The 18,981-nt window shown below is 48.9% G+C and overlaps 1 protein-coding gene across 2 annotated transcripts in view; it reads right to left on the reverse strand.

Moving 5' to 3' along the window:
• LOC134928552 (scinderin-like) overlaps positions 1-18,981 on the reverse strand; it is a 122,681-nt gene that overhangs the window by 70,718 nt on the left and 32,982 nt on the right. For both annotated transcript variants that reach the window (XM_063924427.1, XM_063924428.1), the window contains exon 5: positions 138-230. In XM_063924427.1, coding sequence (XP_063780497.1) covers positions 138-230 — 93 coding nt within the window. The remainder of the gene's footprint in view (positions 1-137; positions 231-18,981) is intronic.

Below are 18,981 nucleotides of genomic sequence, written 5' to 3' on the forward strand. Positions count from 1 at the left end.
GGGATTAAGTGCGACTGCCTTGGCTCAATTACTCCTATTAAAGAGATAGACGAGCAGGGCTCCATCTGTACTTAGACTTTATACAATCTAATAGTAAAATAAATATACAGTCTGATAATTCCCTATGTCCATCTTACCATGTGCAGCTTTGCCTTCTTCCTGTTAATGACATCAGCGACACTGTCCGTGTCATCATCCCCCTCTGACAGTTTGGGCTTTGGCCCTAAAATCTTTACAAGCAAACACGACAAGTTAGACTACTGTTAGACTACGTCAGGAACACACAATGAAAATGTTCCCAAAGCTTTCTGCGCATGTCTGTATGGTGTCGGTGTTGCAGAGACAATGATTCTGAGTCAGACCACGAGTCTGAATGTGGACAGGTCTCGCGGATATCTGCAAACTGCGCCGTAGAAAGCATCTGCAGACTGCACATGTGGCGTACCATACATCTGCTCATGGAGGTAGACTGAAGGAGTCTCACATGTGGGGTCCTTTGTATGCTGTATTCAGTGGACTGACATGCTGTAGCACTACTGTGCCCAGCAACGCTGGATAGGTGATGTCTTCTAACTGCTGTGACATTTATACGTTATAACCGTGCTGGAGAGGCGTTGGTGTAAAAACTGCAAACATATTTCTAATGCTACTGCTAAGACAAGAGTAATGTGAGAAGGAGAATGTAATTTCAGAGAAAGATGGATAAGTAATGCGTACCCCTGGCTCTATAGGAATCAATGGACACTGCAATCTAAGAGGCTGCCACTAGGTGGAGCTGCACAGCGCCAAAAAGGGACAAGCCAGCAACAGAAAATAAGATTTTACTCACCGGTAAATCTATTTCTCGTAGTCCGTAGTGGATGCTGGGACTCCGTAAGGACCATGGGGAATAGCGGCTCCGCAGGAGACTGGGCACAACTAAAGAAAGCTTTAGGATTACCTGGTGTGCACTGGCTCCTCCCACTATGACCCTCCTCCAGACCTCAGTTAGGATACTGTGCCCGGAAGAGCTGACACAATAAGGAAGGATTTTGAATCCCGGGTAAGACTCATACCAGCCACACCAATCACACCGTATAACTCGTGATACTATACCCAGTTAACAGTATGAAATATAACTGAGCCTCTCAACAGATGGCTCAACAATAACCCTTTAGTTAGGCAATAACTATATACAAGTATTGCAAACAATCCGCACTTGGGATGGGCGCCCAGCATCCACTACGGACTACGAGAAATAGATTTACCGGTGAGTAAAATCTTATTTTCTCTGACGTCCTAAGTGGATGCTGGGACTCCGTAAGGACCATGGGGATTATACCAAAGCTCCCAAACGGGCGGGAGAGTGCGGATGACTCTGCAGCACCGAATGAGCAAACTCTAGGTCCTCCTCAGCCAGGGTATCAAACTTGTAGACTCTTGCAAAAGTGTTTGAACCCGACCAAGTAACAGCTCGGCAAATTTGTAAAGCCGAGACCCCTCGGGCAGCCGCCCAAGAAGAGCCCACTTTCCTCGTGGAATGGGCTTTTACAGATTTAGGGTGCGGCAGTCCAGCCGCAGAATGTGCAAGTTGAATCGTGCTACAGATCCAGCGAGCAATAGTCTGCTTAGAAGCAGGAGCACCCAGCTTGTTGGGTGCATACAGGATAAATAGCGAGTCAGTTTTCCTGACTCCAGCCGTCCTGGAAACATATATTTTTCAGGGCCCTGACTACGTCCAGTAACTTGGAATCCTCCAAGTCCCAAGTAGCTGCAGGCACCACAATAGGTTGGTTCACATGAAAAACTGATACCACCTTAGGAAGGAATTTGGAACGAGTCCTCAATTCCGCCCTATCCATATAAAAAAATCAGATAAGGGCTTTTGCATGATAAAGCCGCTAATTCTGATACACGCCTGGCCGACGCCAAGGCCAACAGCATGACCACTTTCCACGTGAGGTATTTTAGCTCCACGGATTTAAGTGGCTCAACCCAATGCGACTTCAGGAAATCCAACACCACGTTGAGATCCCACGGTGCCAAACGGGGGCTGACTATGCAGCACTCCCTTAACAAAAGTCTGAACTTCAGGCAGTGAAGTCAGTTCTATTTTGGAAGAAAATCGATAGAGCCGAAATCTGGACCTTAATGGAACCCAATTTTAGGCCCATAGTCACCCCTGACTGTAGGAAGTGCAGAAATCGACCTAGCTGAAATTCCTCCGTTGGGGCCTTCCTGGCCTCACAGCACGCAACATATTTCCGCCATATGCGGTGATAATGGTTTGCGTTCACTTCTTTCCTAGCTTTAATTAGCGTAGGGATAACTTCCTCCGGAATGCCCTTTTCCTTCAGGATCCGGCGTTCAACCGCCATGCCGTCAAACGCAGCCGCGGTACGTCTTGGAACAGACAGGCCCCCTGCTGCAGCAGGTCCTGTCTGAGCGGCAGAGGCCATGGGTCCTCTGAGATCATTTCTTGGAGTTCTGGGTACCAAGCTCTTCTTGGCCAATCCGGAACAATGAGTATAGTTCTTACTCCTCTCCTTCTTATTATTCTCATTACCCTGGGTATGAGAGGCAGAGAAGGGAACACATACACCGACTGGTACACCCCCGGTGTTACCAGAGCGTCCACAGCTATCGCCTGAGGGTCCCTTGACCTGGCGCAATATCTTTTTAGCTTCTTGTTGAGGCGGGACGCCATCATGTCCACCTGTGGCCTTTCCCAACGGTGTACAATCATTTGGAAGACTTCTGGATGAAGTCCCCACTCTCCCGGGTGGAGGTCGTGTCTGCTGAGAAAGTCTGCTTCCCAGATGTCCACTCCGGGAATGAACACTGCTGACAGTGCTAACACATGATTTTCCGCCCATCGGAGAATCCTTGTGGCTTCTGCCATCGCCATCCTGCTTCTTGTGCCGCCTTGTCGGTTTACATGAGCGACCGCCGTGATGTTGTCTGACTGGATCAGCACCGGCCGGTGTTGAAGCAGGGGTCTAGCCTGACTTAGGGCATTGTAAATGGCCCTTAGTTCCAGAATATTTTTGTGTAGGGAAGTCTCCTGACTTGTCCATAGTCCTTGGAAATTTCTTCCCTGTGTGACTGCCCCCCAGCCTCGAAGGCTGGCATCCGTGGTCACCAGGACCCAGTCCTGTATGCCGAATCTGCGGCCCTCTAGAAGATGAGCACTCTGCAGCCACCACAACAGCGACACCCTGGCCCTTGGAGACAGGGTTATCCGCCGATGCATCTGAAGATGCGACCTGGACCACTTGTCCAACAGATCCCACTGGAAGATCCTTGCATGGGACCTGGCGAATGGAATTTCTTCGATGCACCGACACCTGTATTTGTATTAGGAGGTCTCTGTCTAGAGACGACAACTCCTTGGACTTCTCCTCCGGGAGAAACCCTTTTTTCTTGTTCTGTGTCCAGAACCATACCCAGGAAAAGTAGACGCGTCGTAGGAACCAGCTGCGACTTTGGAATATTCAGAATCCAGCCGTGCTGTTGTAGCACTTCCCGAGATAGTGCTACTCCGACGAACAACTGCTCCCTGGACCTCGCCTTTATAAGGAGATCGTCCAAGTACGGGATAATTATTTCGGCCATTACCTTGGTAAATACCCTCGGTGCCGGGGACAGACCAACGGCAACGTCTGGAATTGGTAATGACAATCCTGTACCACAATTTTGAGGTACTCCTGGTGAGGAGGGTAAATAGGGACATGCAGGTAAACATCCTTGATGTCCAGTGATACCATGAAATTCCCCAGGCTTGCAATAATCGCCCTGAGCGATTCCATTTTGAACTTGAACCTTCGTATATAAGTGTTCAAGGATTTCAATTTTAGAATGGGTCTCACCGAACCGTCTGGTTTCGGTACCACAAACATTTTGGAATAGTAACCCCGGCCTTGTTGAAGGAGGGGTACCTTGATTTCACCTGCTGGAAGTACAGCTTGTGAATTGCCGCCAGTACTACCTCCCTTTCTCCGAGGGCAGCAGGCAAGGCTGATGTGAGGTAACGGCGAGGGGGAGTCGCCTCGAACTCCAGCTTGTATGCCTGTGATACTACTTGCAGAACCTAGGGATCCACCTGTGGGCAAGCCCACTGGTCCCTGAAGTTCCAGAGACGCGCCCCCACCGCACCTGTCTCCACCTGTGGAGCCCCAGCGTCATGCGGTGGACTCAAAGGAAGCGGGGGAAGATTTTTGATCCTGGGAACTGGCTGTCTGGTGCAGCTTTTTCCTTCTTCCCTTGTCTCTGTGCAGAAAGGAAGCGCCTTTGACCCGCTTGCTTTTCTGAAGCCGAAAGGACTGTATCTGAAAATATGGTGCTTTCTTAGGCTGTGAGGAAACCTGAGGTAAAAAATTTTCTTCCCAGCTGTTACGAGGTCCCAGAGACCATCCCCAAACAATTCCTCACCCTTATAAGGCAGAATCTCCATGTGCCTTTTAAAGTCAGCATCACCTGTCCACTGCCGGGTCTCTAATACCCTCCTGGCAGAATGGACATTGCATTAATTCTGGATGCCAGCCGGCAAATATCCCTCTGTGCATCCCTCATATATAAGACGACGTCTTTAATATGCTCTATGTTAGCAAAATATTATCCCTGTCTAGGGTATTAATATTATCTGACAGGGTATCAGACCACGCTGCAGCAGCACTATTCATGCTGAGGCAATTGCAGGTCTCAGTATAGTACCTGAGTGTGTATATACAGACTTCAGGATAGCCTCCTGCTTTTTATCAGCAGGCTCCTTCAAAGTGGCCGTATCCTAAGACGGCAGTGCCACCTTTTTTGACAAACGTGCGAGCGCCTTATCCACCCTAGGGGATATCTCCCAATGTGACCTATCCTCTGGCGGGAAAGGGTACGCCAGCAGTAACTTTTTAGAAATTACCAGTTTCTTATCGGGGGAACCCACGCTTCTTTACACACTTCATTCACTCATCTGATGGGGGAACAAAACACTGGCTGCTTTTTCTCCCCAAACATAAAACCCCTTTTATGTGGTACTTGGGTTCATGTCAGAAATGTGTAACACATTTTTCATTGCCGAGATCATGCAACGGATGTTCCTAGTGGATTGTGTATATGTCTCAACTTCGTCGACACTGGAGTCAGACTCCGTGTCGACATCTGTGTCTGCCATCTGAGGTAACGGATGTTTTTTTGAGCCCCTGATGGCCTTTGAGACGCCTGGGCAGGCGCGGGCTGAGAAGCCGGCTGTCCCACAGCTGTTACGTCATCCAGCCTTTTATGTTAATACCTTCCACCTATCCATCCACTCTGGTGTCGGCCCCACAGGGGGCGACATCCCATTTATCGGCCTCTGCTCCGCCTCCACGTAACCTTCCTCATCCAACATGTCGACACAGCCGTACCGACACATCACACACACACAGGGAATGCTCTGACTGAGGACAGGACCCCACAAAGTCCTTTGGGGAGACAGAGAGAGAGTATGCCAGCACACACCAGAGCGCTATATAATGCAGGGATTAACACTATAACTGAGTGATTTTTTCCCCCAATAGCTGCTTGTATACACATATTGCGCCTAAATGTAGTGCCCCCCCCCCCTCTCTTTTTAACCCTTTGAGCCTGAAAACTACAGGGGAGAGCCTGGGGAGCTGTCTTCCAGCTGCACTGCGAAGAAAAAATGGCGCCAGTGTGCTGAGGGAGATAGCCCCGCCCCTTTTTCGGCTGACTTTTCTCCCGCTTTTTTCATGGATTCTGGCAGGGGTAATTTATCACATATATAGCCCTGGGACTATATATTGTGATGATTTGCCAGCCAAGGTGTTTATATTGCTGCTCAGGGCGCCCCCCCCCCCCAGCGCCCTGCACCCATCAGTGACCGGAGTGTGAGGTGTGCATGAGGAGCAATGGCGCACAGCTGCAGTGCTGTGCGCTACCTTGTTGAAGACCGAGGTCTTCTGCCGCCGATTTTCCGGACCACTTCTTGCTTCTGGCTCTGTAAGGGGGACGGCGGCGCGGCTCCGGGACCGATCGATCGAGGTCGGGTCCTGTGTTTGATCCCTCTGGAGCTAATGGTGTCCAGTAGCCTAAGAAGCCCAAACTATCTCCAGTCAGGTAGGTTCGCTTCTTCTCCCCTTAGTCCCTCGCTGCAGTGAGTCTGTTGCCAGCAGATCTCACTGTAAAATAAAAAAACTAAAATATACTTTCTTTCTAGGAGCTCAGGAGAGCCCCTAGTGTGCATCCAGCTCAGCCGGGCACAAGATTCTAACTGAGGTCTGGAGGAGGGTCATAGTGGGAGGAGCCAGTGCACACCAGGTAGTCCTAAAGCTTTCTTTAGTTGTGCCCAGTCTCCTGCGGAGCCGCTATTCCCCATGGTCCTTACGGAGTCCCAGCATCCACTTAGGACGTCAGAGAAAGGAAATTTACTGGTTATACATGCAGTGTGTGGATGGCAGAACTCGCATTACTACCACCCCCTAGGGATGGCCATCGACCATATATGGTTAGAAACCAAAGACTACAACCTCACATGTCGATGGCAGCCAGGGTTAGCCAGCAGTCCTGCGCTGCAGCACGTTCACAGGCTCCAAGTGTGGCATCCTACAGTTCAACATTGGAGCTTCCGCCAGTGAGCGGTAACATTAAAACGCCCGGCATCGCTGTTTGGGGTCTATTCTAGAGATGTGCACTTGAAATTTTTCGGGTTTTGTGTTTTGGTTTTGGGTTCGGTTCCGCGGCCGTGTTTTGGGTTCGACCGCGTTTTGGCAAAACCTCACCGAATTTTTTTTGTCGGATTCGGGTGTGTTTTGGATTCGGGTGTTTTTTTCAAAAAACCCTAAAAAACAGCTTAAATCATAGAATTTGGGGGTCATTTTGATCCCAAAGTATTATTAACCTCAAAAACCATAATTTCCACTCATTTTCAGTCTATTCTGAATACCTCACACCTCACAATATTATTTTTAGTCCTAAAATTTGCACCGAGGTAGCTGTGTGAGTAAGATAAGCGACCCTAGTGGCCGACACAAACACCGGGCCCATCTAGGAGTGGCACTGCAGTGTCACGCAGGATGGCCCTTCCAAAAAACACTCCCCAAACAGCACATGACGCAAAGAAAAAAAGAGGCGCAATGAGGTAGCTATGTGAGTAAGATAAGCGACCCTAGTGGCCGACACAAACACCTGGCCCATCTAGGAGTGGCACTGCAGTGTCACGCAGGATGGCCCTTCCAAAAAACACTCCCCAAATAGCACATGACGCAAAGAAGAAAAAAAGAGGCGCAATGAGGTAGCTGTGTGAGTAAGATAAGCGACCCTAGTGGCCGACACAAACACCGGGCCCATCTAGGAGTGGCACTGCAGTGTCACGCAGGATGGCCCTTCCAAAAAACACTCCCCAAACAGCACATGACGCAAAGAAAAAAAGAGGCGCAATGAGGTAGCTGTGTGAGTAAGATAAGCGACCCTAGTGGCCGACACAAACACCGGGCCCATCTAGGAGTGGCACTGCAGTGTCACGCAGGATGGCCCTTCCAAAAAACACTCCCCAAACAGCACATGACGCAAAGAAAAAAAGAGGCGCAATGAGGTAGCTGTGTGAGTAAGATAAGCGACCCTAGTGGCCGACACAAACACCGGGCCCATCTAGGAGTGGCACTGCAGTGTCACGCAGGATGGCCCTTCCAAAAAACACTCCCCAAACAGCACATGACGCAAAGAAAAAAAGAGGCGCAATGAGGTAGCTGTGTGAGTAAGATAAGCGACCCTAGTGGCCGACACAAACACCGGGCCCATCTAGGAGTGGCACTGCAGTGTCACGCAGGATGGCCCTTCCAAAAAACACTCCCCAAACAGCACATGACGCAAAGAAAAAAAGAGGCGCAATGAGGTAGCTGTGTAAGATAAGCGACCCTACTGGCCGACACAAACACCTGGCCCATCTAGGAGTGGCACTGCAGTGTCACGCAGGATGGCCCTTCCAAAAAACACTCCCCAAACAGCACATGACGCAAAGAAAAATTAAAGAAAAAAGAGGTGCAAGATGGAATTGTCCTTGGGCCCTCCCACCCACCCTTATGTTGTATAAACAGGACATGCACACTTTAACCAACCCATAATTTCAGTGACAGGGTCTGCCACACGACTGTGACTGAAATGACGGGTTGGTTTGGACCCCCACCGAAAAAGAAGCAATTAATCTCTCCTTGCACAAACTGGCTCTACAGAGGCAAGATGTCCACCTCATCATCATCCTCCGATATATCACCGTGTACATCCCGCTCCTCACAGATTATCAATTCGTCCCCACTGGAATCCACCATCTCAGCTCCCTGTGTACTTTGTGGAGGCAATTGCTGCTGGTCAATGTCTCCACGGAGGAATTGATTATAATTCATTTTAATGAACATCATCTTCTCCACATTTTCTGGAAGTAACCTCATACGCCGATTGCTGACAAGGTGAGCGGCGGCACTAAACACTCTTTCGGAGTACACACTTGTGGGAGGGCAACTTAGGTAGAATAAAGCCAGTTTGTGCAAGGGCCTCCAAATTGCCTCTTTTTCCTGCCAGTATAAGTACGGACTGTCTGACGTGCCTACTTGGATGCGGTCACTCATATAATCCTCCACCATTCTTTCAATGGTGAGAGAATCATATGCAGTGACAGTAGACGACATGTCCGTAATCGTTGTCAGGTCCTTCAGTCCGGACCAGATGTCAGCATCAGCAGTCGCTCCAGACTGCCCTGCATCACCGCCAGCGGGTGGGCTCGGAATTCTGAGCCTTTTCCTCGCACCCCCAGTTGCGGGAGAATGTGAAGGAGGAGATGTTGACAGGTCGCGTTCCGCTTGACTTGACAATTTTCTCACCAGCAGGTCTTTGAACCCCAGCAGACTTGTGTCTGCCGGAAAGAGAGATCCAAGGTAGGTTTTAAATCTAGGATCGAGCACGGTGGCCAAAATGTAGTGCTCTGATTTCAACAGATTGACCACCCGTGAATCCTTGTTAAGCGAATTAAGGGCTCCATCCACAAGTCCCACATGCCTAGCGGAATCGCTCCCTTTTAGCTCCTCCTTCAATGCCTCCAGCTTCTTCTGCAAAAGCCTGATGAGGGGAATAACCTGACTCAGGCTGGCAGTGTCTGAACTGACTTCACGTGTGGCAAGTTCAAAAGGTTGCAGAACCTTGCACAACGTTGAAATCATTCTCCACTGCGCTTGAGACAGGTACATTCCACCTCCTATATCGTGCTCAATTGTATAGGCTTGAATGGCCTTTTGCTGCTCCTCCAACCTCTGAAGCATATATAGGGTTGAATTCCACCTCGTTACCACTTCTTGCTTCAGATGATGGCAGGGCAGGTTCAGGCGTTTTTGGTGGTGCTCCAGTCTTCTGTACGTGGTGCCTGTACGCCGAAAGTGTCCCGCAATTCTTCTGGCCACCGACAGCATCTCTTGCACGCCCCTGTCGTTTTTTTAAAAATTCTGCACCACCAAATTCAAGGTATGTGCAAAACATGGGACGTGCTGGAATTTGCCCATATTTAATGCACACACAATATTGCTGGCGTTGTCCGATGCCACAAATCCACAGGAGAGTCCAATTGGGGTAAGCCATTCCGCGATGATCTTCCTCAGTTGCCGTAAGAGGTTTTCAGCTGTGTGCGTATTCTGGAAACCGGTGATACAAAGCGTAGCCTGCCTAGGAAAGAGTTGGTGTTTGCGAGATGCTGCTACTGGTGCCGCCGCTGCTGTTCTTGCGGCGGGAGTCCATACATCTACCCAGTGGGCTGTCACAGTCATATAGTCCTGACCCTGCCCCACTTGTCCACATGTCCGTGGTTAAGTGGACATTGGGTACAACTGCATTTTTTAGGACACTGGTGAGTCTTTTTCTGACGTCCGTGTACATTCTCGGTATCGCCTGCCTAGAGAAGTGGAACCTAGATGGTATTTGGTAACGGGGGCACACTACCTCAAGAAATTGTCTAGTTCCCTGTGAACTAACGGCGGATACCGGACGCACGTCTAACACCAACATAGTTGTCAAGGCCTCAGTTATCCGCTTTGCAACAGGATGACTGCTGTGATATTTCATCTTCCTCGCAAAGGACTGTTGGACAGTCAATTGCTTGGTGGAAGTAGTAAAAGTGGGCTTACGACTTCCCCTCTGGGATGACCATCGACTCCCAGCAGCAACAACAGCAGCGCCAGCAGCAGTAGGCGTTACACGCAAGGATGCATCGGAGGAATCCCAGGCAGGAGAGGACTCGTCAGAATTGCCAGTGACATGGCCTGCAGGACTATTGGCATTCCTGGGGAAGGAGGAAATTGACACTGAGGGAGTTGGTGGGGTGATTTGCGTGAGCTTGGTTACAAGAGGAAGGGATTTACTGGTCAGTGGACTGCTTCCGCTGTCGCCCAAAGTTTTTGAACTTGTCACTGACTTATTATGAATGCGCTGCAGGTGACGTATAAGGGAGGATGTTCCGAGGTGGTTAACGTCCTTACCCCTACTTATTACAGCTTGACAAAGGCAACACACGGCTTGACAAATGTTGTCCGCATTTCTGTTGAAATACTTCCACACCGAAGAGCTGATTTTTTTGGTATTTTCACCAGGCATGTCAACGGCCCTATTCCTCCCACGGACAACAGGTGTCTCCCCGGGTGCCTGACTTAAACAAACCACCTCACCATCAGAATCCTCCTTGTCAATTTCCTCCCCAGCGCCAGCAACACCCATATCCTCCTCATCCTGGTGTACTTCAACACTGACATCTTCAATCTGACTATCAGGAACTGGACTGCAGGTGCTCCTTCCAGCACTTGCAGGGGGGGTGCAAATGGTGGAAGGCGCATGCTCTTCACGTCCAGTGTTGGGAAGGTCAGGCATCGCAACCGACACAATTGGACTCTCCTTGTGGATTTGGGATTTCGAAGAACGCACAGTTCTTTGCGGTGCTTTTGCCAGCTTGAGTCTTTTCAGTTTTCTAGCGAGAGGCTGAGTGCTTCCATCCTCATGTGAAGCTGAACCACTAGCCATGAACATAGGCCAGGGCCTCAGCCGTTCCTTGCCACTCCGTGTGGTAAATGGCATATTGGCAAGTTTACGCTTCTCCTCTGACAATTTTATTTTAGATTTTGGAGTCCTTTTTTTACTGATATTTGGTGTTTTGGATTTTACATGCTCTGTACTATGACATTGGGCATCGGCCTTGGCAGACGACGTTGCTGGCATTTCATCGTCTCGGCCATGACTAGTGGCAGCAGCTTCAGCACGAGGTGGAAGTGGATCTTGATCTTTCCCTAATTTTGGAACCTCAACATTTTTGTTCTCCATATTTTAATAGGCACAACTAAAAGGCACCTCAGGTAAACAATGGAGATGGATGGATACTAGTATACTTATGGATGGACGAGCGACTGCCGACACAGAGGTAGCTACAGCCGTGGACTACCGTACTGTGTCTGCTGCTAATATAGACTGGATGATAATGAGATGAAATCAATATATATTATATCACACTAGTACTGCAGCCGGACAGGTATATATATTTATTATGTAATGACTGATGACGGACCTGCTGGACACAGTCAGCTCAGCAGCACCGCAGACTGCTACAGTAAGCTACTATAGTAGTATGTATAAAGAAGAAAGAAAAAGAAAAAAAAACACGGGTAGGTGGTATACAATTATGGATGGACGAGCGACTGCCGACACAGAGGTAGCTACAGCCGTGGACTACCGTACTGTGTCTGCTGCTAATATAGACTGGATGATAATGAGATGAAATTAATATATATATATATATAATATCACTAGTACTGCAGCCGGACAGGTATATATATTTATTATGTAATGACTGATGACGGACCTGCTGGACACTGTCAGCTCAGCAGCACCGCAGACTGCTACAGTAAGCTACTATAGTAGTATGTATAAAGAAGAAAGAAAAAGAAAAAACCACGGGTAGGTGGTATACAATTATGGATGGACGAGCGACTGCCGACACAGAGGTAGCTACAGCCGTGGACTACCGTACTGTGTCTGCTGCTAATATAGACTGGATGATAATGAGATGAAATCAATATATATATATATAATATCACTAGTACTGCAGCCGGACAGGTATATATATTTATTATGTAATGACTGATGACGGACCTGCTGGACACTGTCAGCTCAGCAGCACCGCAGACTGCTACAGTAAGCTACTATAGTAGTATGTATAAAGAAGAAAAAAAAAAAAAACACGGGTAGGTGGTATACAATTATGAATGGACGAGCGACTGCCGACACAGAGGTAGCTACAGCCGTGGACTACCATACTGTGTCTGCTGCTAATATAGACTGGATGATAATGAGATGAAATCAATATATATATAATATCACTAGTACTGCAGCCGGACAGGTATATATATTTATTATGTAATGACTGATGACGGACCTGCTGGACACTGTCAGCTCAGCAGCACCGCAGACTGCTACAGTAAGCTACTATAGTAGTATGTATAAAGAAGAAAGAAAAAAAAAAACCACGGGTAGGTGGTATACAATTATGGATGGACGAGCGACTGCCGACACAGAGGTAGCTACAGCCGTGGACTACCGTACTGTGTCTGCTGCTAATATAGACTGGATGATAATGAGATGAAATCAATATATATATATATATATAATATCACTAGTACTGCAGCCGGACAGGTATATATATTTATTATGTAATGACTGATGACGGACCTGCTGGACACTGTCAGCTCAGCAGCACCGCAGACTGCTACAGTAAGCTACTATAGTAGTATGTATAAAGAAGAAAGAAAAAAAAAAAACCACGGGTAGGTGGTATACAATTATGGATGGACGAGCGACTGCCGACACAGAGGTAGCTACAGCCGTGGACTACCGTACTGTGTCTGCTGCTAATATAGACTGGATGATAATGAGATGAAATCAATATATATATATATATATATATATATATATATATAATATCACTAGTACTGCAGCCGGACAGGTATATATATTTATTATGTAATGACTGATGACGGACCTGCTGGACACTGTCAGCTCAGCAGCACCGCAGACTGCTACAGTAAGCTACTATAGTAGTATGTATAAAGAAGAAAGAAAAAAAAAAACCACGGGTAGGTGGTATACAATATTATATATATATTATATACAATTATATATATATATATATATATATATATTAAACTGGTGGTGACTAGTGGTCAGGTCACTGGTCACACTATCAGCAACTTGCAAGTAGTACTCCTAAGCAGACAATCACAATATATATTATACTGGTGGTCAGTGTGGTCACAATGGCAGTGTGGCACTCTGGCAGCAAAAGTGTGCACTGTACGTTATATGTACTCCTGAGTCCTGCTCTCAGACTCTAACTGCTCCCCACTGTCAGTGTCTCCCCCACAAGTCAGATAATATACAGTCACACTATCTATCACTTCAGCAAGTAACTAGTACTCCTCCTAATGCTCCCCAAAATTACTACTGTGTCTCTCTCTACTGTCTCACTCTCTTCTCTATAAACGGAGAGGACGCCAGCCACGTCCTCTCCCTATGAATCTCAATGCACGTGTGAAAATGGCGGCGACGCGCGGCTCCTTATATAGAATCCGAGTCTCGCGATAGAATCCGAGCCTCGCGAGAATCCGACAGCGGGATGATGACGTTCGGGCGCGCTCGGGTTAACCGAGCAAGGCGGGAAGATCCGAGTCGCTCGGACCCGTGTAAAAAAACATGAAGTTCGGGCGGGTTCGGATTCCGAGGAACCGAACCCGCTCATCCCTAGTCTATTCATGAAGCAGTGAAAAGTGTGGAGAAGTGAGCCAGTGGAGAAGTTGCCCATGGCAACCAATCAGCATTTAAGTAACATTTATAATTTGCATACTATAAAATTATACAGAGCAGCTGATTGGTTGCCATCGGCAATTTCTCCACTGGCTCACTTCTCCGCTCTTTTCACTGCTTCATGAATAGACCCCTTTGTCACGTTCAAACAGCGCTGACAAATGAAGGTGAAGCTGTTTTTTTCCCCCTCATAGATCGGCGCATGCCTTCCTTCCTGGCATGACTAACGGACGCTGAGGAGCTCTGCTTCTGCGCCCAGCTACCCTGCTGCACCTCGTGCTCCTGGGGGAGCCTGCATGGAGGAGAACAGCCATGCTAAGGTATCTGAGGCGTCCAGCAGATAGGGGTCTGGGGGCAGTGGCGGAACTAGCGAGCGGTGGGCCCAGGTGCGACAAAATGCTTTGGGCCCCCCCATCCCATCCAAGTCCACCCCCTCACCCCGGGAGAGGATCTGGTGAGGGGGACCTGCTCAGGGCCAGAGAGATGGATACCTAGCAACAGTGCCGTAACTAGACATTTTAGCACTGTGTGCAAGAAACGGCATCGGAGCCCCACCCCTGCATGCAAAACATAGTGGCGTGGCTTCGTGGGGAAGGGGTGTGGCCACAAAATAATACCAATTCATAAAACGGTGCACAGTAGTCTCCATTATTCAAATTACGCCGCACAGTAGCACCACTACACCAGGTAGAAACCCTTTTACACCTAACGGCGGACAGATTCCTCTTTTTACACATTACAGCAGACAGCGTGCCCTTTTTACACATAGCGGCAGACAGCGGGGTATATTTACTAAAATTCGTATTTTTCCGAATGAGGTTAAAGTTCAATCACGAATGACATCGAAAGTGTAAAATTGCAACTTTTTGAATTTATTACGACTAATTTACTAAGCTGTCGTATTCTGCATTTTCGTATTTACCGATGTCGATGTCATTCGTATTTTTTGGCAGTATTTTACGGGAGTGAATTGTAAAACACTGCCGACTTTAACACAATGAATCTCGGCCGGATCTGTGAGATCCGTGCTGGGCTTCATTGAGCACCTTTTCGTAAAAAATAAAACATTGTTAAAAAAAAATTTTTTTAAATGCGCGGGGTCCCCCCTCCTAAGCAAAACCAGCCTCGGGCTCTTTGAGCCGGTCCTGGTTGAAAAAATATGGGAAAAAAAGTGACCGGGGTTCCCCCATATTTAATCAACCAGCACCGGGCTCTGCACCTGGTCCTGGTTCCAAAAATACGGGGGACAAAAAGCGTAGGGGTCCCCCGTATTTCTGAAACCAGCACCGGGCTCCACTAGCCAGATACATAATGCCACAGCCGGGGGACACTTTTATATTGGTCCCTGCGGCCCTGGCATTACATACCCAACTAGTCACCCCTGGCCGGGGTACCCTGGAGGAGTGGGGACCCCCTCAATCAAGGGGTCCCCCCCCTCCAGCCACCCAAGGGCCAGGGGTGAAGCCCGAGGCTGTCCCCCCCATCCAAGGGCGGCGGATGGTGGGCTGATAGCCTTTTTGACAAAATTTGAATATTGTTCTTAGTTCACGAGGGTCGGTCCTCTTCTCCATGTAGAATCCATGGGGTACCTGTTGGAAAAATTATACTCACATAATCCAGTGTAGATCGGTCCTCTTCTGTTCCTTCAGCCAATCAGGGAGCGCCACGTCGTGGCACCCTCCTGATTGGCTGTGTGCTCCTGTAGTGTATGTCAGGCAGCACACGGCAGTGATACAATGTAACCAATGGTGGGAACTTTGTGGTCAGCGGTTGACCGAAAGTAACCTCACCGCTGACCACAAAGTTCCCACCATTGGTTACAATGGATACACTACAGGAGCACACAGCCAATCAGGAGGGTGCCACGACGTGGCGCTCCCTGATTGGCTGAAGGAACCCTCTTAGACAGAAGTCAGGGGGGGTTCCTGGCAGTCGGGGAAAGGGGTCCCATGTGAAAACATGGGGCCCCTTTCAGTGCGTGGTCGGGCGTCCATTTTTTTATTTTGCAAAGTACGTGGATTACAAATAGAACAGAAGAGGACCGATCTACACTGGATTATGTGAGTATAATTTTTCCAACAGGTACCCCATGGATTCTACATGGAGAAGAGGACCGACCCTCGTGTGAACATAGGTAAGTATGTATGTTTGGAGGTGTGGATGTATGAATTAAACTTTTACTTTCAAGGTGTTTCTTCTGTTTTTATTGGGATATTTTTTTAGTAGTAGTACTACAGGTACCAGCGGGCCCGGTTTTCCACCGCATGCTGGTACTTGTGGTTCTCCAAGTACCAGCTTGCGGGGAAGGCTTGCTGGGACTTGTAGTACTGCTACTAAAAACAATATTCAAATTTTGTCAAAAAGGCTATCAGCCCCCCATCCGCCGCCCTTGGATGGGGGGGGGGACAGCCTCGGGCTTCACCCCTGGCCCTTGGGTGGCTGGAGGGGGGGACCCCTTGATTGAAGGGGTCCCCACTCCTCCAGGGTACCCCGGCCAGGGGTGACTAGTTGGGTATGTAATGCCAGGGCCGCAGGGACCAATATAAAAGTGTCCCCCGGCTGTGGCATTATGTATCTGGCTAGTGGAGCCCGGTGCTGGTTTCAGAAATACGGGGGACCACTACGCTTTTTGTCCCCCCGTATTTTTGGAACCAGGACCAGGCGCAGAGCCTGGTGCTGGTTGATTAAATATGGGGGAACCCCGGTCACTTTTTCCCCCATATTTTTTCAACCAGGACTGGCTCAAAGAGCCCGAGGCTGGTTTTGCTTAGGAGGGGGGACCCTACGCATTTTTTTTTTTTGCAAATTTAACACTTTCCCACCCCTTCCCACTGATAAACATGCACGGATCTCATGGATCCGTGCATGCCTATCAGAACATGGTAAAAAAAAGCAGGTCTGTTTTATTTTAGCACTTTTTTACGATTTGTATTTTTTCACGGCAGTGTTGGGCTATTGTCGGCAGTGTTTGTGAATTGCACTTTTTAGTAAATGACCGAGTTCTACCAAATTACAGGCGTATTTGACCGATGGTGTATTCATTCGTATTTTTTTTCTTGGACTTCCAAAAAAATACGAATGCCCTCATCACTGCCGTGATTTGAGTTTAGTAAATTCCCGAGATGACACTTTGCAGAAAAACACCATCTCGGACAAAATCGGGACCTTAGTAAATATACCCCAGCGTCCCCTTTTTACACATAACGGCAGACGGCGTGCCCTTGTTAAACATAGCGGCAGACAGCGTACACTTTTTACACATAATGACAGACAGCGTGCCCTTGTTAAACATAGCGGCAGACAGCGTACACTTTTTACACATAACGGCAGACAGCGTGCCCTTTTTACACATAACGGTAGACAGCGTGCCCTTTTTACACATAATGGCAGACAGCGTCCCCTTTTTACACATTACGGCAGACAGCGTGCCCTTGTTACACATTACTGCAGACAGCGTCCCCCTTTTTACACATTGCGACAGGCAGATTCCCCCTTTTTACACATTGCGGCAAGCAGATTTCCCCTTTTTACACATTGCGGCAGACAGTCCGCCATTTTGCACATGGAAAGACAGAAAGAAAGACAGAAAGAAAGACAGACAGACAGACAGACAGACAGACAGAAAGAAAGAAAGAAAGAAAGAAAGAAAGAAAGAAAGAAAGAAAGAAAGAATTATACTTACCCTCTCCGCTGGCTCAGGCTCCTCGGTGCAGCTTCTGATCACGATTCCCGGGCAGGAGAGAAGGAGGAGGAGGGAGGTGGAGGAGGGAGCTGCAGCAGCGCTGTGTTATTGGTGGAGGCGCTGCTGCTGCTGTCCCTCTGCTTCACTATAGGCTGTTCTCGGAAGACAGCCTATAGTGAAGCAGAGGGACAGCAGCAGCAGCGCCTCCACCAATAACACAGCGCTGCTGCGGCTCCCTCTTCCACCTCCCTCCTCCTCCTTCTCTCCTGCCCGGGAATCGTGATCAGAAACTGACTCATTACATGCCGCTGTGTGCTGCGTGCAGCAGCACACAGCGGCATGTAATGAGTCAGTTTGACTCATTACATGCTTTGGGCCCCTGGACAGTGGCGGGCCCCAGTGCAACGCACTGGTTGCACAGGCGGTAGTTCCGCCTCTGTCTGGGGGGCAACCCTTCACACCATTTAGCAGCAGCCAGGACCTGGCACCATTGGCAGGCGGTGCCGAGGGAGCAGAATTACAGCATCACATAACTTTTGAGACTGTTGCTGTAGAAAGCCAGCAGACACAAGGCAATATGGGTACAGAGTCAGACCCGAATGCTGGAGGGAGCTGCCAGGAGTGCTGCATCGATGATTAACAGAAGAAAAAAAGCTGGCGAGACGTAATTAAGAAATTGAGCGGTAATTGACAGGTACTGCTCGTTGTTAAATAAAGTAACAATGCAATTTCACATGCATGAAATTAAAACAGTGCTGCCTTAAAACAGTGCTGGGGGACATGATAAATAAGTATATCTATTAATTATTATTCTCAACAAGGGCGGGATGTACTAAAGCAAAAATGCGGTAAAACCCCCGAAAACGGGGGTTTTACCGCATTTTCATATTTACTAAGACCCTACCGCAGCGTTTTCGGCGTCCAGGGTTTCTCCATCTCTGGATGGCGAAACCCTATAGAAGCCTATGGGCTTCTTTTCGCCGACCGCCGCAACCCGCCGACACCGTCGACCCCCGCCGCAGACGCCGACCCCCCTTCCCCCTGGCTTACCTTCCTCCAGGCTGCCCTGGACCCGGAAGGTAGTGTCCTCCTCCCCCTAGCAACGCAGCCGGACGTCCTTCCGGCTGCAGGGGGGAGGAGGAGGTGCCGGGGGCAGCCTGCTGCTGCTTCCCGGCATCTAGCCAGTGTGGGGACCCCGGGGAGGTGACGGAGACCCCCCGCAGACCACCTAACAGGCATCGCGGGGGGCCTCCGTCACCGCATCGCGATGTTGATCGCATATGTTAGTACATATGCGATCAACATCGCTGCGGTAACCGGCGAGGGGCGGCGATGTATGTTAATACATCCCGCCCCGAGTATGACAAGCAAAAACTAGTTGATAAATGGGGGCCTCTTCTGCGCATGTGTGAACCTCCGATGGCAGGAACCATTGATAGTATGCCACCATT

This window comes from Pseudophryne corroboree, chromosome 5, assembly GCF_028390025.1.
Source record: "Pseudophryne corroboree isolate aPseCor3 chromosome 5, aPseCor3.hap2, whole genome shotgun sequence".
NCBI classification, from domain to species: Eukaryota; Metazoa; Chordata; class Amphibia; order Anura; family Myobatrachidae; genus Pseudophryne; species Pseudophryne corroboree.